This window comes from Chiloscyllium plagiosum, unplaced genomic scaffold, assembly GCF_037043375.1.
Source record: "Chiloscyllium plagiosum isolate Xiang-an unplaced genomic scaffold, Cpla_swu_hap1 HiC_scaffold_10, whole genome shotgun sequence".
NCBI classification, from domain to species: Eukaryota; Metazoa; Chordata; class Chondrichthyes; order Orectolobiformes; family Hemiscylliidae; genus Chiloscyllium; species Chiloscyllium plagiosum.
In genome coordinates, this window is record NW_028270148.1 from 7,354,180 (window position 1) to 7,380,444 (window position 26,265).

Here is a 26,265-nt window from a genome sequence, read left to right on the forward strand (position 1 = left end):
CATCAAGAGGCAAGAGTGTCATGCACTGAACCAGAGCTAAAGCCCACAGCTACTGATAGGAATGAGTTTAATGGGCCAAATGGCCTTTTAATAACCAGAATTTATTGCGTTCTTGTTAGCCATTATGGTGTATTCCAGCCTTTGATCACTCATTCATTCTTGGGATGTGTGCATTCCTGACAAAGCTGGTACTTATTGTTAAATTCCTAGTTCATCATAGAAGGTAACTGAATAGCTTCTGGGTGATTTTCAAGGGCATTGCTGAGTCAGTTGCATTGGTGTGGGTTTTGTGTCACATACAGAAAACAGCTAACTCGCACCTTCTCAAGGGACGACTAGGGACAGGCAATAAATGCAGGCCAGTCAGTGATGCATGCATCCCACGAGTGAATAAAATGAACAGCACCAAACGGTGAGAAAAGCAGATAGCCTTCTCCATAGGGACATTGAATTTACAACAATCCTGAACCTTTCATTGGAGACTTTCACCAATATAACAGTTTTCTCAACAAACTACTAGGATGAGATTTGAACTCAAATCGAGTCCTCTGGATTACTAGTCCATTTAACAATGAATGAAAAGCATTGAATTTTGATTTATTTAACTTTCTTTTTCTTGAAAACAGAGCAGAATTTGAATCTCGTACCCTGCAGAAACTGTGGAAGAAATTTTGAACAAACAAACCTGGTAAGTTTGTACAGGATTTGTGTGTGTCTACACTTGTTTCATAAATTGCGGTTAAAACATCCAAAACTCTGCTACCCTGTCTTAACACACACAAAGTCTCCTTGCCATATCATCCCTTGTGGTCCCTGACCTGCATTAGTTCATGGGTAAGCAACATTGAGGTTTTAAAATTCCCACCTTTGTTTTCAAATTCATCCAAAACCTCAGACTCTACCTATCTCTGCAATCCCCTCTCATCCCACAATCCTTCGAGGTATCTGCACTCCTCTAATTGTGACCTCTTATATGCCTCTGATTTTCATTGTTCTACCATTGTTTCTTCATTCCCATTGGGGAGGCGATGGGCAAGTGGTACTGGTAATTCTTCTATAATGTGAAAGTTGTGTTTTTTGTGCAATCCCGCATTATAGAAAAATCATGCTTTAGAAAAGTGCTTAAAGTGTTGGCAAAGTAATAGTGTTACAGCCAACACACGTTTTAAAAGTTCCTGCTTTAGAAACCGTGTCCCCAAGTCATCAATTATGTTACAGAGAACTTGCAATCACGAAATGCACATTATAGCAGAACAACCTGTATTATCGCTGAGCTGTTAATGCAGGCAATTTTCTGGGGATCTGGGTTTGAATCCTATCATAGCAGATGGTTGAATTTGAATCCAATTAAAAAAATCTGGAGTGAAGAGCCCACTGATGGCCATGTCTCCATTGTTAATTGTCAGAAAAACCCATCTAGATCACTAATGTCCTTTAGGGAAGGAAACCACATCCTTGCTTGGTCTACTCAAATGTGACTCCAGACCCACCGCAATGTAGTTGACTCTTAACTGCCCTCTGGATAATTAGGGATGGGCAATAAATGCTGGCCTGGCCAGAGATGCCCTCATCCCATGATTGAATAAAGAAAAATTCACTATAGCCCTAAACTCTGAAATTTCCTCCCTTTCTCTCACCCCTCTCTCTACCTCACTAACGTCTTTCACTCCTTAAACCCTATGTCTTTGATGTAGTATTTATGTAATTTATATTCTCCTTATGTGGCTTAGTATGAAATTTTGTTTTATAAAGGCTCTGCGAAGCATCTTGGGGCATTTTATAAGTTAGAATTATTATAAAAATTAGAAACTATTGTTGTAGGGTCACTTGCTATGCTTAGGGCTATTTTATTTAAAATAGGATGTTCTGGTAATGTTATGGTTAGGGTTAGGCTTAAGGTTAGAGGTAGGGTTAGGGCTTGGGTTAGGGTTAGGGTTTGGGTTGGCATTAAGGTGAAGTTTAGGGTTAGAGTTTGGATTAGGTTTGGGATTAAGGATTAGGTTTGGGATTAAAGTTTAGGTTAGAGTTAGGGTTTAGGTTAAGGCTAGGGTTTGGGTTAGGATTGTGGTTAGGGTTAAGGTTAAATTTAGGGTTAGGGCTAGGGTTAGCATTATGGTTCGGGTTAGGATTTTGTTTAGAATTAGGGTTTGGGTTAAGGTTAAGGTAAAGTTAAGGTTTAGGGTTATGGTTAGGGTTGGGGTTAAGGTATGACCCAAATCAGCTGCTGGTTAATGTGCTGCCATCTTGGAGCCTAGTGCCCTGCTCAAATTTTGCCTACAGCGTTCTGTGGCACTATTGAACAGGGAGACAGTGATGTCATGTTTGCTATTCCCTTTTTCCATGTAGAATACTGCAGAGTGATTATCTCTGCATGCAGAAAGTCATAAAAACTCAAGCCTGCGTTTACTGGTCACTTTGAGTGCAGAATCGAGGACGAGGGGGGCATCAGTTTAAGGTTTGAGGGGAAAGAATAAAAGGGAACCTGAGGGGCAACTTTTTTTACACAGAAGGTGGTGCGCATATGGAATGAGCTGCCGCCGGAAGTGGTTGAGGCAAGTACATGAACAACATTCAAAAGGCATTTGGACAAATATGTGCATAGGAAAGGATTGGAATGATAAAGGCCAAGTTCAGGGGGGTTAGTGTAGATGGACTTATTGGGCAGCAGGGACCAGTCTAGGCTAAAGGACTTGTCTCCGTGCTGTAGGACACTATGATTCACTAAGAAGAGAACCTTTCACCCTTTTAAGCTCCCAAGGCCAGTTTTCTTGCTTATTCTGTGCAAGGAATTTTGTTTGCTGCTTGGGGGAGCGACACTTCTTGTGAGAAATTTGAAAGTGGACAGATAGGATCAAGAGTTCACAGAATCATTGAGAGTCACAGTTGTTTTGCACAGCACACCAGGTCAGAATTTGCACAGTTAATGCTAGGGCCCTGGGGAACGTTGTTGAACAGATGGGGTGAGCACTACAAGTTCATAGTTTCTTGAAAATGGTGTCACAGGTAGACAAGATGATGAAGAAGGCATTTGGCATGCTTGCCTTCACTGGTTAGAGCATTGAGTATAGGAACTGGGACGTCATGTTGCAGTTGTACAGGGTGTTGGCCACTTTTGGAATACTCCATACAATTCTGGTTGCCCTGCTATAGGAAGGATGTTATTAAAATAGAAAGGCAACAGAAAAAAATGTGCAAGGATGTTACTGGGACTGGAGGTTTTGAGTTATACGTAGAGGCTAGATAGGCCGGGACATTTTTTCTTGGAGTGTCGAAGGCTGAGTGGTGATCTCATGGAGATTTATAAGGTCAATTATTAAAGAGGTAATAACTAAGCATTTGGAAAATGGTGACAGAATCTGACCTTGTCAGCATGGATTCACTAAAGGGAAATTATGCTTGACAAATCTTCTGGAATTTCTTGAGACTCTGACAAGTAGAGTGGACAAGGGTGAATCAGTAGATAGAGTCATAGAGATGTACAGCACAGAAGCAGACCCTTCGGTCCAACCCATCCATGCCGACCAGATATCCCAACCTAATCTAGTCCCATCTGCCAGCATTCGGCCCATATCCCTCCAAACTCTTCCTATTCATATACCCATCCAAATGCCTTTTAAATGTTGCAATTGTACTAGCCTCCTGCACATCCTCTGGCAGCTCATTCCATACACGTACCACCTTCTGTGTGAAAACACTGCCCCTTAGGTCTCTTTTATATCTTTCCCCTCTCACCCTAAACCTATGCCCTCTGGTTCTGGACTCCCCCACCCCAGGGAAAAGACTTTGTCTATTTATCCTATCTATGCCCCTCATAATTTTGTCAATCTCTATAAGGTCAACCTCTATAAACCTCAGCCTCTGACGCTCCAGAGAAAACAGCCACAGCCTGTTCAGCCTCTTCCTATAGCTCAAATCCTCCAAATCTGGCAACGTCCTTGTAAATCTTTTCTGAACCCTTTCAAGTTTCACAATATCTTTCCGACAGGAAGGAAATCAGAATTGCATGCAATATTCCAACAGTCGCCTAATCAACATCCTGTGCATCTGCAACATCACCTCCCAACTCCTGCACTCAATACTCTGACCAATAAAGGAAAGCATACCAAACGCCTTCTTCACTATCCTATCGACCTGCGACTCCACTTTCAAGGAGCTACGAACCTGCACTCCATGGCCTCAGTAACACTCCCTAGGACCTTACCATTAAATGTATAAGTCCTGCTAAGGTTTCCTTTCCCAAAATGCAGCACCTCACATTTCTCTAAATTAAACTCCATCTGCCACTTCTCAGCCCATTGACCCATCTGATCAAGATCCTGTTGTAATCTGAGGTAACCCTCTTCGCTGTCCTCTACACTTCCAATTGTGAAATAAGGCAAGCCAGGTGACTGAGGTGTCAGTAGGGGAATACTTTGGGGCCAGCGACCATAATTCTATTAGATTTAAAATAGTGATGGAAAAGGATAGACCAGATCTAAAAATTGAAGTTCTAAATTGGGGAAAGGCTGATTTTGACGGTATGAGGCAAGAACTTGCGGAAGCTGATTGGGGGCAGATGTTCGCAGGTAAAGGGACGGCTGGAAAATGGGAAGCCTTCAGAAATGGGATAACAAGAATCCAGAAAAGTATATTCCTGTTAGGGTGAAAGGGAAGGCTGGTAGGTATAGGGAATACTGGATGACTAAAGAAATTGAGGGTTTGGTTAAGAAGAAGAAGGAAGCATATGTCAGGTATAGACAGGATAGATTGAGTGAATCCTTAGAAGAGTAGAAAGGAAGTAGGAGTATACTTAAGAGGGAAATCAGGAGGGCAAAAAGGGGACATGAGAAAGCTTTGGCAAATAGAGTTAAGGAGAATCCAAAGGGATTTTACAAATACATTAAAGAATAAAGGGTAACTAGGGAGAGAGTTGGGCCCCTTAAAAGTCAGCAAAGGCAGCCTTTGAGTGGAGCTGCTGAAAATGGGGGAGATACTAAACAAGTGTTATGTATCATTATTTACTGTGGAAAAGGACATGAAAGGTATAGAGTGCAGATGGTGACATCTTGAAAAATGTCCATATTGCAGATGAAGCGTTGGATGTCTTGAAACGCATAAAAGTGGATAAATCCCCAGGACCTGATCATGTGTACCCGAGAACTCTGTGGGAAGCTAGGGAAGTGATTGCTAGGCCCCTTGCTGAGATATTTGTGTCATCGATAGTCACAGGTGAGGTGCTGGAAGACTGGAGGTTGGCTAATGTGGTGCCACTGTTTAAGAAAGGTGGTAAGGACAAGCCATGGAACTATAGACCGGTGAGCCTGTGTCAGTAGCGGGCAAGTTGTTGGAGGGAATCCTGAGGGACAGGATGTACATGTATTTGGAAAGGGGAGAGATAGTTAACATGGCTTTGTGTGTGAGAAATCATGTCTTAAAAACTTGATTGAGTTTTTTGAAGAAGTAGCAAAAAGGATTGATGAGGGCAGAGTGGTAGATATGATCTATATGGACGTAAGTAAGGCGTTCGACAAGGTTCCCCACAGGAGACTGGTTAGCAAGGTTAGTTCTAATGGAATACAGGGAGAACTAGCCATTTGGATACAGAACTGGCTCAAAGGTAGAAGACAGAGGGTGGTGGTGGTGGAGGGTTGTTTTTTCGACTGGAGGCCTGTGACCAGTGGAGTGTCACAAGGATCGGTGCTGGGTCCACTACTTTTCGTCATTTATATAAACGATTTGGATGTGAGCATAAGCGGTATAGTTAGTAAGTTTGCAGATGACACCAATGTTGTGTATCTGGACTTTCAAAAGACTTTTGACAAGATTCTACACAAGAGATTAGTAAGGAAATTAAACCTAATGGTATCGGAGGTAATGTATTGACATGGATAGGGAACTGCTTGGCAGACAGGAAGCAGAGAATTGGAATAAACAGGTCCTTTTCAGAATGGCAGGCAGTGAGGAGTGCGGTATTGCAGGGTTCAGTGCAGGGCCACAAGGTGTTCAAAATATACATTAATAATTTGTCGAAGGAATTGAATGCAGCATCTCCAAATTTGCAGATGACACTAAGCTGGATGGCAGGGTTTGCTGCGAGAAGGATGCTAAGAGGCCGCAGGGTAACTTGGACAGCCTGGCTGAGTGGACAAATACCTGGCAAATGCAATATAATGTGGATAAATGTGAGGTTATCGACTTTGGTCACAAAAACAGGAAGGCAAATTATGATCTGAATGGTGGCAGTTTAGGAAGAGGTGAGGTGCAGTGAGACCAGGGTGTCATGGTGGAACAGTGGCTGAAGGTTGTTATGCAGATGCAGCAGGCAATGAGGAAAGCTAATGGCACGCTGACCTTCATAGTGAGAGGATTGGAGTATCGGAGTAAGGATGTCTTGCTGCAGTTACACAGGGCCTTGGTGAGGCCAGACCTTGAGTATTGGGAGCAGTTTTTGTCTCCTAGTCTGAGGAAGGACATTCCTGCTATTGAGGGAGTCCAGTGAAGGTTCACCAGACTGATTCCCAGGATGGCAGGACTGACCTATGAGGAAAGACTGGATCGACTGGGTTTGTACTCACTGGAATTTAGCGGAATGAGGGAGGATCTTATAGAAACATATAAAATCCTGATGGGTCTGGACAGGCTAGATGTGTGAAGAATGTTCTCAATGTTGGGGAAGTCCAGAATAAAGGGTCATGGTCTAAAAATAAGGGGTAGGTCATTCAGGATTGGGATGAGGAAGGATATTGTTCAAAGGGTTGTGAACCTGTGGAATTCTCTCCCGCAGAAAGCTGTTAGGGTCAGTTCATTAGATATATTCAAAAGGGAGCTGGACGTGACCCTTGCAGCTAAAGCGATCAAGGGGTATGGAGAGAAAGTGGGAATGGGATACTGAGATTGCATGATCAGCCATGATCGTGTTGAATGGTGGGGCACGCTCGAAGGGCCAAATGGCTCACTCGTGCTCCTATTGTCTATTTTCTACAAAATTGTGAGAGGCATAGATAAGGTGAATAGCCAAGCTCTTTTTCCCAGGGCAATGGAGTCCAAAACCAGAGGGCATAGGTTTACGGTGAGAGGGGAAAGATTTAAAAGGGACCTGAGGGATAATGTTTTCAAACAGAAGGTGGTGCATGTATGGAAAGAGCTGCCAGAGGAAGTGGTAGTGGCTGACACAATTATAACATTTAAAAGACATTTGGACAGATACATGGATAGGAAAGGTTTAGAGGGATATGGGCCAAACGCAGCCAAATGGGACAAGCTCAGTTTAGGAAATCTGGTTGGCATGGACGAGTTGGACCGAAGGGTCTGTTTCTGTGCAATACTCTCTATACCAATTGACTGTAGTAAAGTAGAATATTGTGGGATTGGTATGCCAGATAACCAGTGGCGAGAGGGTGAGGCTGAGAGTCCCTGTGATGAACCTTCAGTAACTGACGTTGGCCCCGAAATGGGGATTGGGTAGGAACGAGATGGGAGAGAAAATTTGAGAAGAAAGTGTTTAGTTTCAGATTTTTTTGAGGGAATAGATTGAAAGTATTCTGAAACTCAATGCTGTCTTTTGTCTCAAGGAAAGACATGAACCCATTTGTAGCAAAGTTTCTAACAAGAAAAAAAAAGTCTTCAGTTCGTACAAGCAGAGAGTTGCTGGGACAGACGTTTCATCAGTGAGAGGTCCATCAGCTGCCAAGGTAGGACTCATCTCTTGGAGGGAAGGCTCTTCCATGTCCTGGCGCAAGTTTTGAAGAGACTAAAGTGAAAAGTTCAAATTCACTGGTTCAGAAGTGGAGACGATTGAATCAATATGGTCGTGGTTAAAAATTTGAAATATAAACACACTATGACAGAGAACCATGGGTAATCCACCCTGGGACATCAAACCCCAGGTTTATTACTAAGCCCCCTTGAATGTTGAGACAAAAAAAATTACATTGGATTGTGGGTCTAGATTTCTTTCAGTTTTATTTCGTTTGAATATCTTATGGGATTTGTGAGGTGGATTTAAATATTGTGTATAAATCTAAAGTACATAGTTATGTTACAACTATCTTTGATAGTCTATGATACAGTGGTAATTCTGAAATTATAATTTAGAATTGATACTTACAATAAATGTTCATAAGTAACTCTTTAAAAAAAAATGACATTCTCACACTGAGCTCCTTGTGAACCCATTTTCAAATAACAACACCCTGAAATTGTAACTGCCGATGTGGTAAACTTAAACTCAGAAGTTGCTTTTGTTTTAACATATTGTACCCAGAGTTAGCTTTGCTCGTTTGAAAACTTCTGGGGAAAGGACACTTCATTGCAAAACTTGGTCTGTAGCTACGAAAGGTGACCAAATTTGTAAGCTTTCACTTTGTTGAGATTTTAAGCTGACGACAAGTTGGACTGGGGTGGTTTATCAGGAAGTGGGGGAGAGGGAGGAGAGCTGTTTACACCCATGCTGTCCAATTCTGTGGTTGTACTCCAGGTTTCTTTGGGATGTTATGTCTGGGAGTGTCCTGGGTGGCAGTGACTGGAAATGTGACTCCAGACTGTGTGGCTCTTCTACAGATGCCTCAACCTGTGTCACATTGGAAACAACAGCATGAAGATTTCATCAACACCATCAGGTCAGCTAGACTCGCCACAGATGCTGTTAAAAAGGGACTTCCTCTTCCCCCTCCACCACCTGCCAGCATCAACCCAGGTAACACCTTGCTTTTATTGAGTTGCTTTCATTGGCATTTCGGTCTGTACAATTCAACACGACAGGGTGATGTGTGGCTAGTCTCACAAAAATCCTCACCTTCACTGATCACATTCACTTCCCAAAACCTTTGCTCTTCACTCACTTAAGGGGCTAACCTCGATCTCTCCACTTGCATTTTCTGGGAATAATCTCTATCAAATAGCTTCTGGGAATCCATTAGATAATTTCCACCCTCAGTCTGCCTTTCATGGTGTGGAATTGGCCCATAGTCTCCCGTAGTCTGTAAAAAAAAACCAGGGAATTTCAGGCAACCTTCCAAAGAGAGATCACTGGACCCGAGGAATTAACTTTCAGTTTATCTCTCCATAGATGCTGCCGGACCTGCTGAGTTTCTCCAGCAACTTCTGTTCCTGTAATTTGAGGTTTCAATTAGATCTCGCTGACCATTGTCTTGCCCCTCTGTCTATCTTGGGTTTAACAGGGCGAATTAATCAGGCCGTAGCTCTAATATCTTCACTTCCACTTACAGATGGGCCAGGAAGAAGAATGGGCCATTCAGTGCCCTTGAGCCTGCTTGGTAAGATGGTGGACTGTGAGCTTAGTTTCATTTTGTCATGGAGCTGGAAGGCAATCACTGAGATAGCAGTGGGTTGATGGCTGTGCTGAGCTGGCATGAAAGAGGAGGTGATCCCCAGAGCAGATCAGCCATCAGGATGGGGTTGCAGGCTTGAGGGGCAGAATGGACTAGTCATGCTCCCTTTTATGATGTTGCAAGGCAATGATAGCATTGCGGTCCTAAGTGTAACACTATGGCCGCGTCACGATGAGGCCTGTCCAGGGAATGATTGTGTGTGTCTAATTCCAGATTACATCGAGTGTCCGTACTGTAACAGGCGTTTCAACGAAACAGCTGCCGAGCGACACATCAGCTTCTGCAAGACCAACGTCAACCGCAAAGTTGTGGCCAGGCACGACCCGACGCCGTCCTCCTTCCATCCTCGAGCTCCCCCTCCCCCAGCACAAGTGCAGCTGGCCTCAAAGCAGCCTACAAGCCCAATGCGGGCTCCAGCTGTACCAGCCACCTCATACCAGGCACCGCGAGGGCCTCCAGTTCAACCAGTACCTCCAATACGGACAGCACAGGCTGTACATTCACGCCCCACAACACTTTCATCACCTTCGGTAAGGACATCCATCCAGACAGACACTTGGTCTAATACTGGCCACTCCTTGGCCTCTCCAATTTTCTGTTTTTTCATTTTTAGCTAATAATCTCTATCTCAACCCAGCCTAGTACGGTCCATTATGATCATTCCACCTGGTATGGTCACTGTGTCCAATACAGTCACTCTGTCTAAAACGGTCACTCCACACGATATGATCACTCTGTCCAGTATGGTCACTCTAACCAGTGTGGGTACTCTGTCCAATAAGGTTACTCTGTCCAATACAGTCACTCCACGCAGCGCAGTAATTCCATCCAAAATGGTCACTCCACCCAATATGGTCACTCTGTCCAATATGGTCGCTCGATTTGGTATGGTCCCTCTGTCCAAAATGGTCATTCTGTTTGGTATTGTCACTCCACACGGTATGGTCATCTGTCCAATAACAGTCACTCCACTCAGTACGGTCACTCTGTTCAGTATGATCACTCTGTCTGATACAGTTATTTCATCCAGTATTGTCACTCTGCCCAGTACAGTCACTCCCTCCATATGGTCACTCTACCTGGTATGGCCATTCTGCCCGAAATAGTCATCTACCCAGTATGGTCACTCTCTCTGGTATGGTCACACTGTCTGGTTCTGTGATTCTGTCCAGTGCAGTCACTCTGTCCTGATTGTCTCCTGGGGGGGCTCATTCATTGCTGAAAATGTGTTGCTGGAAAAGCGCAGCAGGTCAGGCAGCATCCAGGGAAGAGGAGAATCGACGTTTCGGGCATAAGCCCTTCTTCAGGAAGGGCTTATGCCCGAAACGTCGATTCTCCTGTTCCCTGGATGCTGCCTGACCTGCTGCGCTTTTCCAGCAACACATTTTCAGCTCTGATCTCCAGCATCTGCAGACCTCACTTTCTCCTCAAAGGGGTCATTCATTGTCATTCTGTTGGTATGGTTACTCCATCTGTACAGTCACTTTGTCCGACGTGGTCACTGTCCAGAATGGTCACTCTGTCTGGTACAATCATTCTCTCCAGTACAGTCATTTTGCCCGCTACACTCTGCCCGCTATGGTCACTCTGTCCAGTACAGTCAGTTACAGTCCTTCAGGACTCTGTTCTGAACTTTCTAGAGTGGGCTTTCTTGAAGCCAGCACCTCCAGGCTCAAAGGTGAGAAAGTGTTCGAAAAATATTCTGAAGAACAGCTGAACGTTGGTTCACTAACATAAACCGTCAGAACTGATTGTATTGATGCAGTCAATGTTTGTAATTGCAGAATTTCTTACTGATTTCTTTTTGCCTTCCCCTTGTCCCTGAATCAAAGGCAGCAGGTTCTCCATCAAGGGGCAAGCTGTCTTCAGCTGCCCAGGCTGTCATGGGAGTCAGAGCAGGTAAGGGCTATGTGTACTGCTAGAGTAATGTCAGGCAGCAACTCAGAACTCAGAAAAGTAGAAATATTGAACAGACTGAGGAGCTTTCCTTTCAAAAACAGAAAGCTGAGGGGGTGGAATGATTGAGCTCTGTCAAAGAGTTGATGATGTTTCAGTCATTAAGGCCAAGACTGAAATTGATAAATTTTGAGATATTTTCATTTTTTAAAACTGATTTCTCATTGCACATGGGCATCGTTGACTGAGCCAGTCAAAGTTTATTGCCCATCCATCCCCAGTTGTCCCTTGAGAAGGTGGTAGTGAGCTGCCTTCTTGAACTGCTGCAGTCCATGTGCTGTAGGTTGACCCCAATGCCCTTAGAGAGGGAATTCCAGGATTTACGACAATGAAAGAATAGCAACATATTTCCAATCAGGATGGTGAGTGTCTTGGAGGGAAACTTGCAAGGGGTGGTGTTCCTATACATCTGCTGGCCTTGTCCTTCTCAATAGAAATTGTCATGGGTTTGGAAGATGCTGTCTGAGGATCTTTGGCGAATTTCTGCATTGCATTTTGCAGTAGTACACACTGCTGCTACTGAGCATCAGGAGTGGAGAGGGCGGATGTTTGTGGATATGGTGCCAATCAAGGGGCTGCCTTGTTCTGGATGGTGTCAAGCTTCTTGAATGTTGTTGGAGCTGCACCCATCCAGGCAAGTGGGGAATACTCCATCACACTCCTGACTTGTGCCTTGTGGATAGTGGACAGGCTTTGGGGAGTCAGGAAGTGAGTTAATCGTTGCAGTATTCACAGACTCTTGACTTGATCTTGTAGCCACTGTGTTTGTGTGACAAGACAAGTTCAGATTCTAGTCAATGGTAACCCCCCTTCAACAGGATGTTGACAGTGGGAAATTCCGTGATGGTAAAACTATTGAATATCAAAGGGTGATGGTTAGGTTGTCTTTTAATGGAGATAGTGATTGCCTGGTACTTGTGTGGTGTGAATGTTACTTGTCACTTCTCAGCCCAAGTCTGGGCATTATCCCGATATTGTTGAATTTGAACCTGGGCTGCTTCAGTTGTGATGATGTTGCTCTTTAACAAGGTTACATTGTCCTTGGTATTTTTTTCAGAGGGGTCGTAAACATAGAGACTCCAGGGTGTCTGGTTTTCATGGGTTTTAGGGCCAATTTGATGATAGCCTACAGATACTGCCTCAGGAGAAAGGCTTTCTAGTAAAAAAAAAACACTTGTACGATGAAAGGGGAGTGGTCAGTTCTGCCAGCCCAGTTTGTTCTGGTTTGGTTTGAGCTGTCTGGCTGAACAGGGCAAGTAGTCAATTTAAGGCTGCTGGTCAAAGAAATAGCTACATGGAAGAAGGCGTTCCATGCTGAATCTCCTTGCCATCTCTCTCTCTGTCTCTCTGTCCTGTCAGGCCCCGTATTTGATTTTACCTTTTGTGCCAAGGGGAGTTTATGGGGATTGTTACAAGTAGTTGGAACAGCATCATTTAAATTGGGATAATCTGTTGCATTTTCAGATAGGTTGTAATTCTGCATTTTGTTCTGTCTTTTCTATGTTGCATTCAGTCATCTTGCAAATAAATTCTATTTTGTTTAAAACTAAGTGTTGGGCCAGCTGCATCACTCCTAGAATATCCACTTTACATCTGCTTAAAACAGCTAGCAATGTTAGAGTCCTGGCTACTTGAAATATTTTGAGGAGGTCTGGCCTGGTCCATAACACAGTATCTGAGGAGTCACGAATGGTGCTGAGCATTGTGCAATCACCAGTGAACATCCCCACTGCACACCTTATGATGGAGGGAAGGTCATTGATGAAGCAGCTAAAGACAGTGAGCCTGGGACACTACCCTGAGGTACTCCTGATACCCATTGATTCCAGTTTTGCCGGGGCTCCTTGATGCCACACTCGGTCAAATGCAGCCTTGATGTCAAGGACTGTCACTCTTCCCTCCTCTTGGAAATTCAGCTCTTTTCCAGGTTTGAACCAAGGCTGTATTGGGGACAGGAGCTGAGTGACCCTGTCAGTACCCAAACTGGGTGTCACTGAGGAGGTTATTGCTGAGTAAGTGTTGCTTGGTAGCACTATTACTGACACTTTCCATCACTTCACTCATGATTGACAGTAGACTGATGGGGCAGTAATTGACTGGGTTGTATTTGTCCTATTTATTCTGGCAAGTTTTGGAACACAGGCCTTCAGTACTATTGCTGGAATGGTGTCAGGGCCCATAGATTCTCTGTTATCCAGTGTCTCCAACTGTTTCTTGATAGCACGTGGAATGAGTCAAATTAGTTGGGGACCACTGGAGGAAGGCAAGATGGATCATCCACTTGGCAGTTCTAGTTGAAGATTGCTGCAAATGCTGATATGCTAAATATGAAAGATCTCCAAGGATGTAGGGAAATGGAGTTGAGGAAGAAGATCAGTCATGATCTCACTGAATGGTAGAGCTGACTCAATGGGCTGAATTGGCCTGTCCCTCTGCGTATTTTCCATGTTCCTAGGTAAGAGATACATGGATAAAGGATTTTGCAGTTGTGGAGTTGTGAAGGTGGTCAATACAATGGAGATGGAAATGGCGTGCTTGGTCACAGAATAGAATTCTGCAGAACTGTTTTCCCAGAACATGGTCAGAGGGTGGAACCCGTCAGCACTGGGAGTAGAAACACAGAGGAAAGGGGCAGGAGTAGGCCATTCGGCCCTCTGAGCTTGTTCCATCATTCATTGTGACTGTTCATCCAACTCAGAAACCAGTTCCCACTTTCCCCCTGTGCCCTTTGATGCCTTTAGACCTAAGAACATCAAACTAAGAATTATAGCTAACTCCTTCTTAAAAACATTCAATGTTTTGGCGTCAACTGCTCTCTGTGGCAGAGATTTCCAGAGGCTCATCACTACCTGGGTGAAGACATTTCTCCTCATTTCAGTCCTAAATGGCCTACCCTGTATCTTTAGACTGTGGCCTCTGGTTCTGACTCGTCAGTCATCAGCAACATCCTTCCTGCATTTACCCTGTCTAGTCCTGTTAGAATTTTACAGGATTGTATGAGATTCCCCTCATTCTTCAAAACTCCAGTGAATACAGTCCTAACCAATCCACTCTCTTATTGTACTTCAGTCCCAGGTATTAGGACAATGGTATGGCTGTGTTCCAGGGTAAACTAGAATAAACACATGAAGGAGAAAAGAATAGCTGGAGTTGGTTGAGGCAAGATCATGTGGGAGGATGTTAGCCTGGATTTTGTGTCTGTTGGATTGAATAGCCTGTTTCTCTATTCCGAGTTTGTAATTCTTTGACTTTAATGGTAAATGTATTTTTTATATTTAACATTTTATTGTATATTTTGCAAATTGTAGATTACAATGATCCATCCACCAGTCGGCCATCAGCCAACATGAGAGGACCACCTGATGCAAGAGGACCACCTACTACACAGCAGTGAGTACGTGCAATGGACCCATCCACTAAGTGTTCCCCTCAGAGAAGGATATCTGCCAATCCCTGGGTTGTTACATCCAGTAGACTGAGAAGTGGAGAGACATTAAGATGTAGGAGCAGAGTAGGGCATTCAGCCCATTGAGACTGTTCCATAATTCAAAATCATAGCTGATCTACTGATAGCCAAGAAGGTTACCTCAGATGTTCAAAGTCTGTGCGAAGATTTGTAGCTCGGGTGCTCATTGTTGTGGTTCTGTTCGCCGAGCTGGGAATTTGTGTTGCAGACGTTTCGTCTCCTGTCTAGGTGACATCCTCAGTGCTTGGGAGCCTCCTGTGAAGCACTTCTGTGATCTTTCCTCCGGCATTTGTAGTGGTTTGAATCTGCCGCTTCCGGTTGTCAGTTCCAGCTGTCGGTTGCAGTGGTCGGTATATTGGGTCCAGATCGATGTGCTTATTGATTGAATCTGTGGATGAGTGTCATGCCTCTAGGAATTCCCTGGCTGTTCTCTGTTGACACAAATTCCCAGCTCGGCGAACAGAACCACAACAAGGTTACTTCAGAGTATAACGGGACCTTGATCAGATGGGCCAGTGGGCTGGAGATTGGCAGGTGGAGTTTAATTCAGATAAATGTGAGGTGTTGTGCTTTGGAAAGACAAGTCAGGGCAATACTTATATACTAAATATTAAGGTCCTGGGGAGTGTTGCTGGACAAAGAACTTGTAGTGCAGGTTCATAGTTCCTTGAAAGCGCAATTGCAAGTAGATAGGATAGTGAAGAAGGCGTTTGGTATACTTGCCTTTATTGGTCAGTGCATTGAGTACAGGAGTTGGGAGGTCATGTGGCTGTACAAGACATTGGTTAGGCCAGTGTTGGAATACTGCATTCAATTCTGGTCTCCCAGCTATAAGAAAGATGCTGTTAAACTTGAGATGGTGCAGAAAATATTTACAAGGATGTTGCCAGAGTTGGAGGGCTTGAGCTATGAGGGAGACATTGAATAGGCTGGGGCTATTTTCCCTGGAGCATTGGAGGCTGAGGGGTGACCTTATAGAGGTTTATAACATCATGAGGGGCGTGGATAGGATAAATAGACAAAGTATTTTGTCAGGGTAGGGGAGTCCAAAACTAGAGAGCAGAGGCTTAAGGTGAGAGAGAATAGATTTAAAAGGAACGTAAGGGGCAACTTTTTCATGCAGAGGGTAGTGCATGTTTGGAATGAGCTGCCAGAGGAAGTGGTGGTACAATTATGATATCTAAAAGGCATCTGGGTGGATATATGAATAGGAAGGGTTTGAAGGATATGGGGCGAAATACTGGCAAATGGGACTAGATTAGGTTGGGATATCTGGTCGGCATGGACAAGTTGAACCGAAGAGTCCGTTTCCATGCTACACATCTCTATGACTCTATCAGATAATACTTAACTCAACTCTCCTCCCTTTTCCTCATAATCCTTACTTCCCTTATTTCTTAAAAATCTATCTCAGCCTTGAATATATGCATTGACCCAACATCAACAGCCCGTGTAAAGAATTCCATAGATTCACTACCCTCTGACAGAAGAGCTTCCTTCTCATTTATCTTCAATGTGTGACCCCACTATTTAATGGTGGTGTGGTGATAATGCCAGTAATTTCACTGAACTAAAAATCACACAACACCAGGTTATAGTCCAACAGGTTTATTTGGAAGCTTTCAGAGCGCTGCTCTTTCATCAGGTGGTTGTGAAGCAGGAAACATCTAACACTGGCTCCTCCACATATTCACTGAATTAGTCATTCAGTGGGCTAGCCCAGTGTTCTGGCAAAATGGGTTGAAATCCCAAATGGTGCAATGTAAATTCAACTCGTAAACTCTGGAGCTGAAAGCTACGCTCTGTGATAGTGACCATAACATTGTTGTTAAAAACCCATCTGGTTCACCAGTGCCCTTTAGGGAGGAGAATGAGTTGACTGGGCTTGGCCCAAATGACAGTCCAGACCAACAGCAATGTGGCTGACTCTTCACAGCCAATGGCTGAACAAGGCACATTCTTGTCACTCATTGGTTTTGTAAGGTTTTTCTGAACTGCATGTGGGACTCTGTGGTGCCTCTTGTGTAACAATCATCTGAAGCTACACTCTTCCCCAGAATAGGGAACCTCCTTAAGACCATCCATTGGCTATGCGTTTTCAAAAGGAACACTCCTCTGTGACTCTTCATAAAACAGCACATTCCGGGATCTGTATCATTTCATATCCTCACCAGCGGATTCTTTCACTTTATACCGGCCTGCAATCCTCCTTTGGAAGCAGGGACAGGAAGGCAGATTCCTACCTGAATTGTGGAACTCGCCACCAAAGGGAGTGGGTGGGATAAATAGCATTGATGGACCCAAGAGGAAGCTCCATAAACCAAGGAGGCAGAGACACGCGTTAGTCTGAGCAGCAACCAGCAGCAACAGAGAGAAGGAGAATGAAGCTGGGGGTGAACAGCAGGGTAAATACCTGGGGGGTGGGGTCAGTAAGTGACCCTGGGTGTGAACAGCAGGGTAAATACCTGGGGGGTGGGGTCAGTAAGTGACCCTGGGTGTGAACAGCAGGGTAAATACCTGAGGAGTGGGGTCAGTTAGAGTGACCCTTGGGTGTGAACAGCAGGGTAAATACCTGAGGAGTGGGGTCAGTTAGAGTGACCCTGGGCGTGAACAGCAGGGTAAATACCTGAGGAGTGGGGTCAGTCAGAGTGACCTGGAGGTGAATAGCAGGGTAAATACCTGAGGGGTGGTCAGTCAGAGTGACCCTGGGGGTGAACAGCACGGTAAATACCTGAGGGGGGGTCAGTCAGAGTGACCCTGGGGGTGAACAGCAGGGTACATTCCTGGGGGTGGGGTGGGCTGGGGTGTCAGTCAGAATGACCCTTGGGGGTTGAACAGCAGGGTAAATACCTGGGGGGAGGGGGTCAGTCAGAATGACCCTGGGGGTGAACAGCAGGATAATGCCTGAGGAGTGGGGTCAGTCAGAGTGACCCTTGGGGGTGAACAGCAGGGTAAAGACCTGGGGGGGGGGGGTCAGTCAGAATGACCCTGGGGGTGAACAGCAGGATAATGCCTGAGGAGTGGGGTCAGTCAGAGTGACCCTTGGGGGTGAACAGCAGGGTAAAGACCTGGGGGGGGGGGGTGTCAGTCAGAGTGACCCTGTGGGTGGACAGCAGGATAAATGCCTGAGGAGTGGGGTCAGTCAGAGTGACCCTTGGGGTGAACAGCAGGGTAAATACCTGAGGGGGGCGTCAGTCAGAGTGACCCTGCGGGTGGACAGCAGGATAATGCCTGAGGAGTGGGGTCAGTCAGAGTGACCCTTGGGGGTGAACAGCAGGGTAAATACCTGAGGGGGGGGTCAGTCAGAGTGACTCTGGGGGTGAACAGCAGGATAAATACCTGAGGGGGGGAGGGGGTCAGTCAGAGTGACCCTTGGGGGTGAACAGCAGGATAGATACCTGAGGACGGGGGCCAGTCAAAGTGACCCTGGGGGTGAGCAGCAGGGTAAATACCTGAGGGGGGGGGGGGGGGGGGGGGGGTCAGTCAGAGTGACCCTGCGGGTGGACAGCAGGATAAATGCCTGAGGAGTGGGGTCAGTCAGAATGACCCTTGGGGGTTGAACAGCAGGGTAAATACCTGGGGGGAGGGGGTCAGTCAGAATGACCCTGGGGGTGAACAGCAGGAAATTGCCTGAGGAGTGGGGTCAGTCAGAGTGACCCTTGGGGGTGAACAGCAGGGGAAATACCTGAGGGCGGGGGGTCAGTCAGAGTGACCCTGCGGGTGGACAGCAGGATAAATACCTGAGGAGTGGGGTCAGTCGGAGTGACCCAGCGGGTGGACAGCAGGATAAATGCCTGAGGAGTGGGGTCAGTCAGAGTGACCCTGCGGGTGGACAGCATGATAAATGCCTGAGGAGTGGGGTCAGTCAGAGTGACCCTTGGGGGTGAACAGCAGGGTAAATACCTGAGGGGGGGGGTCAGTCAGAGTGACCCTGCGGGTGAACAGCAGGATAAATACCTGAGGGGGGGAGGGGGTCAGTCAGAGTGACCCTTGGGGGTGAACAGCAGGGTAAATACCTGAGGGGGGGGTCAGTCAGAGTGACCCTGCGGGTGAACAGCAGGATAAATACCTGAGGGGGGGAGGGGGTCAGTCAGAGTGACCCTTGGGGGTGAACAGCAGGATAGATACCTGAGGACGGGGGCCAGTCAAAGTGACCCTGGGGCTGAACAGCAGGGTAAATACCTGATGTGGGGGGGGGTCAGTCAGAGTGACCTGGGGGTAAATAGCAGGGTAAATACCTGAGGGGTGGTCAGTCAGAGTAACCCTGGGGGTGAACAGCAGGGTAAATACCTGAGGGGGGGTCAGACGGAGTGACCCTGGGGGTGAACAGCAGGGTAAATACCTGGGGGTGGGGTGGGGTGGGGTGTCAGTCAGAATGACCCTTGGGGGTGAACAGCAGGGTAAATACCTGGGGGGTGGGGTGGGTGTCAGTCAGAGATACCCTGGGGAACAATAGGGTAAATACCTGGTGGGAGGGGGTCAGTCAGAATGACCCTGGGGGTGAACAGCAGGGTAAATTTCTGAGGAGTGGGGTCAGTCAGAGTGACCCTGGGTGTGAACAGCAGAGTAAATACCTGAGGAATGGGGTCATTCAGAGACCCTGGGCGTGAACAGCAGGGTAAATACCTGAGGAGTGGGGTCAGTCAGAGTGACCCTGGGCGTGAACAGCAGGGTAAATACCTGAGGAGTGGGGTCAGTTAGAGTGACCCTGGGGGTGAACAGCAGAGTAAATACCTGAGGAGTGGGGTCAGTCAGAGTGACCCTGGGCGTGAACAGCAGGGTAAATACCTGAGGAGTGGGGTCAGTCAGAGTGACCCTGGGCGTGAACAGTAGGGTAAATACCTGAGGAGTGGGGTCAGTCAGAGTGACCTGGGGGGTGAATAGCAGGGTAAATACCTGAGGGTGGGGTGGGCTGTGGTGTCAGTCAGAATGACCCTTGGGGTGAACAGCAGGGTAAATACCTGACAGGGGGTCACTCAGAGTGACCCTGGGGGTGAACAGCAGGGTAAATTCCTGGGGGTGGGGTGGGCTGGGGTGTCAGTCAGAATGACCCTTGGGGGTTGAACAGCAGGATAAATACCTGAGGAGTGGGGTCAGTCAGAGTGACCCTGGGCGTGAACATAGGGTAAATACCTGAGGAGTGGGGTCAGTCAGAGTGACCCTGGGCGTGAACAGTAGGGTAAATACCTGAGGAGTGGGGTCAGTTAGAGTGACCCTGGGCGTGAACAGCAGGGTAAATACCTGAGGAGTGGGGTCAGTCAGAGTGACCCTGGGCGTGAACAGCAGGGTAAATACCTGATTGGGGGGGGGGGGGGGGTCAGTCAGAGTGACCTGGGGGTGAATAGCAGGGTAAATACCTGAGGGGTGGTCAGTCAGAGTGACCCTGGGGGTGAACAGCAGGGTAAATACCTGAGGGGGGGGTCAGTCAGAGTGACCCTGGGCGTGAACAGCAGGGTAAATACCTGAGGAGTGGGGTCAGTTAGAGTGACCCTGGGGGTGAACAGCAGGGTAAATACCTGACTGGGGGGGGTCAGTCAGAGTGACCTGGGGGTGAATAGCAGGGTAAATACCTGAGGGGTGGTCAGTCAGAGTGACCCTGGGGGTGAACAGCACGGTAAATACCTGAGGGGGGGTCAGTCAGAGTGACCCTGGGGGTGAACAGCAGGGTAAATTCCTGGGGGTGGGGTGGGCTGGGGTGTCAGTCAGAATGACCCTTGGGGGTTGAACTGCAGGGTAAATACCTGGGGGGAGGGGGTCAGTCAGAATGACCCTGGGGGTGAACAGCAGGGTAAATACCTGAGGGGGGGGTTCAGTCAGAGTGACCCTGGGGGTGAACAGCAGGGTAAATACATGGGGGGAGGGGGTCAGTCAGAATGACCCTGGGGGTGAACAGCGGGATAATGCCTGAGGAGTGGGGTCAGTCAGAGTGACCCTTGGGGGTGAACAGCAGGGTAAATACCTGAGGGGGGGGGGGGGGGGTCAGTCAGAGTGACCCTGAGGGTGGACAGCAGGATAAATACCTGAGGAGTGGGGTCAGTCGGAGTGACCCTGCGGGTGGACAGCAGGATAAATGCCTGAGGAGTGGGGTCAGTCAGAGTGACCCTTGGGGGTGAACAGCAGGGTAAATACCTGAGGGGGGGGTCAGTCAGAGTGACCCTGTGGGTGGACAGCAGGATAATGCCTGAGGAGTGGGGTCAGTCAGAGTGACCCTTGGGGGTGAACAGCAGGGTAAATACCTGAGGGGGGGGTGTTAGTCAGAGTGACCCTGCGGGTGGACAGCAGGATAAATACCTGAGGAGTGGGGTCAGTCGGAGTGACCCTGCGGGTGGACAGCAGGATAAATGCCTGAGGAGTGGGTCAGTTAGAGTGACCCTTGGGGGTGAACAGCAGGGTAAATACCTGAGGGGGGGGCAGTCAGAGTGACCCTGCGGGTGGACAGCAGGATAAATACCTGAGGAGTGAGGTCAGTCAGAGTGACCCTTGGGGGTGAACAGCAGGGTAAATACCTGAGGGGGGGGGGTCAGTCAGAGTGACTCTGGGGGTGAACAGCAGGATAAATACCTGAGGGGGGGAGGGGGTCCGTCAGAGTGACCCTTGGGGGTGAACAGCAGGATAGATACCTGAGGACGGGGGCCAGTCAAAGTGACCCTGGGGGTGAACAGCAGGGTAAATACCTGACGGGGGGGAGGGGGTCAGTCAGAGTGACCCTGCGGGTGGACAGCAGGATAAATGCCTGAGGAGTGAGGTCAGTCAGAATGACCCTTGGGGGTTGAACAGCAGGGTAAATACCTGGGGGGAGGGGGTCAGTCAAAGTGACCCTGGGGGTGAACAGCAGGGTAAATACCTGACGGGGTGGGGGGGGTCAGTCTGAGTGACCTGGGGGTGAATAGCAGGGTAAATATCTGAGGGGTGGTCAGTCAGAGTGACCCTGGGGGTGGACAGCAGGATAAATACCTGAGGAGTGAGGTCAGTCAGAGTGACCCTTGGGGGTGAACAGCAGGGTAAATACCTGAGGGGGGGGGGGGGCAGTCAGAGTGACTCTGGGGGTGAACAGCAGGATAAATACCTGGGGGGAGGGGGTCAGTCAAAGTGACCCTGGGGGTGAACAGCAGGGTAAATACCTGACGGGGTGGGGGGGGTCAGTCTGAGTGACCTGGGGGTGAACAGCAGGGTAAATACCTGAGGGGGGGGCAGTCAGAGTGACCCTGCGGGTGGACAGCAGGATAAATACCTGAGGAGTGAGGTCAGTCAGAGTGACCCTGGGGGTGAACAGCAGGGTAAATACCTGAGGGGGAGGGGTCAGTCAGAGTGACTCTGGGGGTGAACAGCAGGATAAATACCTGAGGGGGGGAGGGGGTCCGTCAGAGTGACCCTTGGGGGTGAACAGCAGGATAGATACCTGAGGACGGGGGCCAGTCAAAGTGACCCTGGGGGTGAACAGCAGGGTAAATACCTGACGGGGGGGAGGGGGTCAGTCAGAGTGACCCTGCGGGTGGACAGCAGGATAAATGCCTGAGGAGTGAGGTCAGTCAGAATGACCCTTGGGGGTTGAACAGCAGGGTAAATACCTGGGGGGAGGGGGTCAGTCAAAGTGACCCTGGGGGTGAACAGCAGGGTAAATACCTGACGGGGTGGGGGGGGTCAGTCTGAGTGACCTGGGGGTGAATAGCAGGGTAAATATCTGAGGGGTGGTCAGTCAGAGTGACCCTGGGGGTGAACAGCAGGGTAAATACCTGAGGGGGGGTCAGACAGAGTGACCCTGGGGGTGAACAGCATGGTAAATACCTGGGGGTGGGGTGGGGTGGGTTGTCAGTCAGAATGACCCTTGGGGGTGAATAGCAGGGTAAATACCTGGGGTGTGGGGTGGGGTGTCAGTCAGAGTGACCCTGGGGGTGAACAACAGGGTAAATACCTGGGGGGAGGGGGTCAGTCAGAGTGACCCTTGGGGGTGAACAGCAGGGTAAATACCTGAGGAGTGGGGTCAGTCAGAGTGACCCTTGGGGGTGAACAGCAGGGTAAATACCTGAGGGGGGGAGTGGGTCAGTCAGAGTGACCCTTGGGGGTGAACAGCAGGACAGATAACTGAGGAGGGGGGTCAGTCAGAGTGACCCTTGGGGGTGACCAGCAGGACAGATAACTGAGGAGGGGGGTCAGTCAGAGTGACCCTTGGGGGTGAACAGCAGGGTAACTACCTGAGGAGGGGGGGTCAGTCAGAGTGACCCTGGGGGTGAACAGCAGGATAAATACCTGAGGGGGGGGTGGAGGGGGTCAGTCAGAGTGACCGTTGGGGGTGAACAGCAGGGTAAATACCTGAGGAGGGGGGGTCAGTCAGAGTGACCCTTGGGGGTGAACAGCCGGGTAAATACCTGAGGAGGGGAGTCAGTCAGTGACCCTGGGGGGTGAACAGCAGGGTAAATACCTGAGGGGGGGAGGGGGTCAGTCAGAGTGACCCTGGGGGTGAACAGCAGGGTAAATACCTGAGGGGGGGAGGGGGTCAGTCAGAGTGACCCTGGGGGTGAACAGCAGGGTAAATACCTGAGGAGGGGGGGTCAGTCAGAGTGACCCTTGGGGGTGAACTGCCGGGTAAATACCTGAGGAGGGGAGTCAGTCAGTGACCCTGGGGGGTGAACAGCAGGGTAAATACCTGAGGGGGGGAGGGGGTCAGTCAGAGTGACCCTTGGGGGTGAACAGCAGGGTAAATACCTGAGGGGGGGTCAGTCAGAGTGACCCTGGGGGTGAACAGCAGGGTAAATACCTGAGGGGGGGTCAGACAGAGTGACCCTGGGGGTGAACAGCAGGATAAATACCTGAGGAGGGGTCAGTCAGAGTGACCTTGGGGGTGAACAGCAGGGTAAATACCTGAGGGGGGGTCAGTCAGAGTGACCCTGGGGGTGAACAGCAGGATAAATACCTGAGGAGGGGTCAGTCAGAGTGACCCTGGGGGTGACCAGTGGCTGCTCATTATTCCTCATGATCACCTTCTTGCCCTTTCCCAGTATCGCTAGACCCTTTACTGATCAAACACATTTCTAACTCAACCTTAAATATCCACAAGGATTGTGCCCTCACAGCTCGCTGTGGCAAGGAACTCCAAAGACTCACAACCCTCTGAGAGAAGAAATTCTTCCTCATCTCAGTCGTAAATTGGCGTCCCCTTAATCTGAGGCTAATACCTCTGCTCCCTTGAGGGGAAACATCCACTCAGCATTAACCCTGGCAAGCTCCTTAAAAATTCTGCATGTTTCAATGAGATCACCTCTTGTTCTTCTCAGATGCAATGAGTAAAGTCCCATCTCAGCCAATTTGGATCAGCTTGGCCTCATTAGAATATCAAACGGTGATAAGACAAAGTCCTGGTCAGAGGCCACTCTGTCTCTTTCTCTAATTTTTTTTTGCAGGTCTCGACACGCTCGGAGATAATGGCAGAGTACAGAGATCAGGAAGGGTTGGGGGAAGAAGTTCCAAACTGCAGCAGGACCAAATACCTGAGCGATCGCAGCTACAGCTAATCCTCCTTGTGTCTCTTCAGCACCAACTGGTCTCTCCCCACAGTCAAAAAGCAGTAAAGCTCAACACAGTACCGTCTGGTTCATTTAGTGGGCACGAGGGCTGGAGGGGAAGAGGGGCAGACAGTGGATGGGTGAGTGCGGTCAGTCTGATAACAGGACACCCATTTCACATATGAAGGATCGAATGCTTCACTTAACAACACCCAGACTCGGTGTTTAATTAAAGTCGGTCTGTGTTTGTGAGAGTAACTCGGGCAGTGCATGTGTGTGGGGAGAGACTGGGCGGGTAGGTGAGAGAGTGCACATGGGCACAGGGCACAGTGAGGCAGCTGCAGTGCAAGTGTATGTGAGTGAGAAAGGGGGGGGGGCAGTCATGTGCGTGTGAGAGAGAAGGTGCAAGGGTGTTTGTGTCACTGAGAGTGAGTGGGGTTTGTGTGTATATGAGTGAGGGTGGGTTGTGTGTGAGGATGGGATCTATGTCAGTGAGAGTGGGGTGTATGTGAGGGTGAAGTGTGTGTGTGTGAGGATGGAGGGTTTGTGTGTGAGGATGGGTGTGTGCGTGAGGATGAAGGGTGTGTGTGTGAGGATGGGTGTGTGTGTGAGGATGAAGGGTGTGTGCGTGAGGATGAAGGGTGTGTGTGTGAGGATGGAGGGTGTGTGTGTGAGGATGGAGGGTGTGTGTGTGAGGATGGAGGGTGTGTGTGTGAGGATGGAGGGTGTGTGTGTGAGGATGGAGGGTGTGTGTGTGAGGATGGAGGGTGTGTGTGTGAGGATGGAGGGTGTGTGTGTGAGGATGGAGGGTGTGTGTGTGAGGATGGAGGGTGTGTGTGTGAGGATGGAGGGTGTGTGTGAGGATGGAGGGTGTGTGTGAGAGGATGGAGGGTGTGTGTGAGGATGGAGGGTGTGTGTGTGAGGATGGAGGGTGTGTGTGTGAGGATGGAGGGTGTGTGTGTGAGGATGGAGGGTGTGTGTGAGAGGATGGAGGGTGTGTGTGTGAGGATGAAGGGTGTGTGTGTGAGGATGAAGGGTGTGTGTGTGAGGATGAAGGGTGTGTGTGTGAGGATGGAGGGTGTGTGTGTGAGGATGGAGGGTGTGTGTGTGAGGATGGGGGGTGTGTGTGTGAGGATGGAGGGTGTGTGTGTGAGGATGGAGGGTGTGTGTGTGAGGATGGAGGGTGTGTGTGTGAGGATGGAGGGTGTGTGTGTGAGGATGGAGGGTGTGTGTGTGAGGATGGAGGGTGTGTGTGTGAGGATGGAGGGTGTGTGTGTGAGGATGGAGGGTGTGTGTGTGAGGATGGAGGGTGTGTGTGTGAGGATGGAGGGTGTGTGTGAGGATGGAGGGTGTGTGTGAGAGGATGGAGGGTGTGTGTGAGAGGATGGAGGGTGTGTGTGTGAGGATGGAGGGTGTGTGTGTGAGGATGGAGGGTGTGTGTGTGAGGATGGAGGGTGTGTGTGTGAGGATGGAGGGTGTGTGTGTGAGGATGGAGGGTGTGTGTGTGAGGATGGAGGGTGTGTGTGAGGATGGAGGGTGTGTGTGAGGATGGAGGGTGTGTGTGAGGATGGAGGGTGTGTGTGTGAGGATGGAGGGTGTGTGTGTGAGGATGGAGGGTGTGTGTGAGGATGGAGGGTGTGTGTGAGGATGGAGGGTGTGTGTGAGGATGGAGGGTGTGTGTGAGGATGGAGGGTGTGTGTGAGGATGGAGGGTGTGTGTGTGTGAGGATGGAGGGTGTGTGTGTGAGGATGGAGGGTGTGTGTGTGTGAGGATGGAGGGTGTGTGTGTGAGGATGGAGGGTGTGTGTGTGAGGATGGAGGGTGTGTGTGTGAGGATGGAGGGTGTGTGTGTGAGGATGGAGGGTGTGTGTGTGAGGATGGAGGGTGTGTGTGTGAGGATGGAGGGTGTGTGTGTGAGGATGGAGGGTGTGTGTGTGAGGATGGAGGGTGTGTGTGTGTGTGAGGATGGAGGGTGTGTGTGTGAGGATGGAGGGTGTGTGTGTGTGAGGATGGAG

At 48.7% G+C, this 26,265-nt stretch overlaps 1 protein-coding gene across 1 annotated transcript; it reads left to right on the plus strand.

The window, feature by feature from the left end:
• The first annotated feature begins 675 nt into the window (after positions 1-675).
• On the plus strand, positions 676-24,567 carry LOC122553157 (uncharacterized). Its single transcript, XM_043696745.2, has 7 exons — positions 676-688; positions 7,551-7,670; positions 8,539-8,674; positions 9,543-9,859; positions 11,162-11,228; positions 14,594-14,675; positions 24,150-24,567. Exons 3-7 carry the CDS (start codon positions 8,539-8,541, stop codon positions 24,169-24,171), a joined length of 624 nt encoding a protein of 207 aa, XP_043552680.2. The 5' UTR covers positions 676-688; positions 7,551-7,670; the 3' UTR covers positions 24,172-24,567.
• The last annotated feature ends 1,698 nt before the right edge of the window (positions 24,568-26,265 follow it).

Coding starts and splice junctions, on each gene's coding strand:
- LOC122553157 (XM_043696745.2), top strand. CDS start 8,539: ATGCCTCAACCTGTGTCACATTGGAAACAACAGCATGAAGATTTCATC. Junction 8,675..9,542: donor ACCTGCCAGCATCAACCCAG/GTAACACCTTGC, acceptor GTCTAATTCCAG/ATTACATCGAGTGTCCGTAC. Junction 11,229..14,593: donor TGTCATGGGAGTCAGAGCAG/GTAAGGGCTATG, acceptor TGCAAATTGTAG/ATTACAATGATCCATCCACC.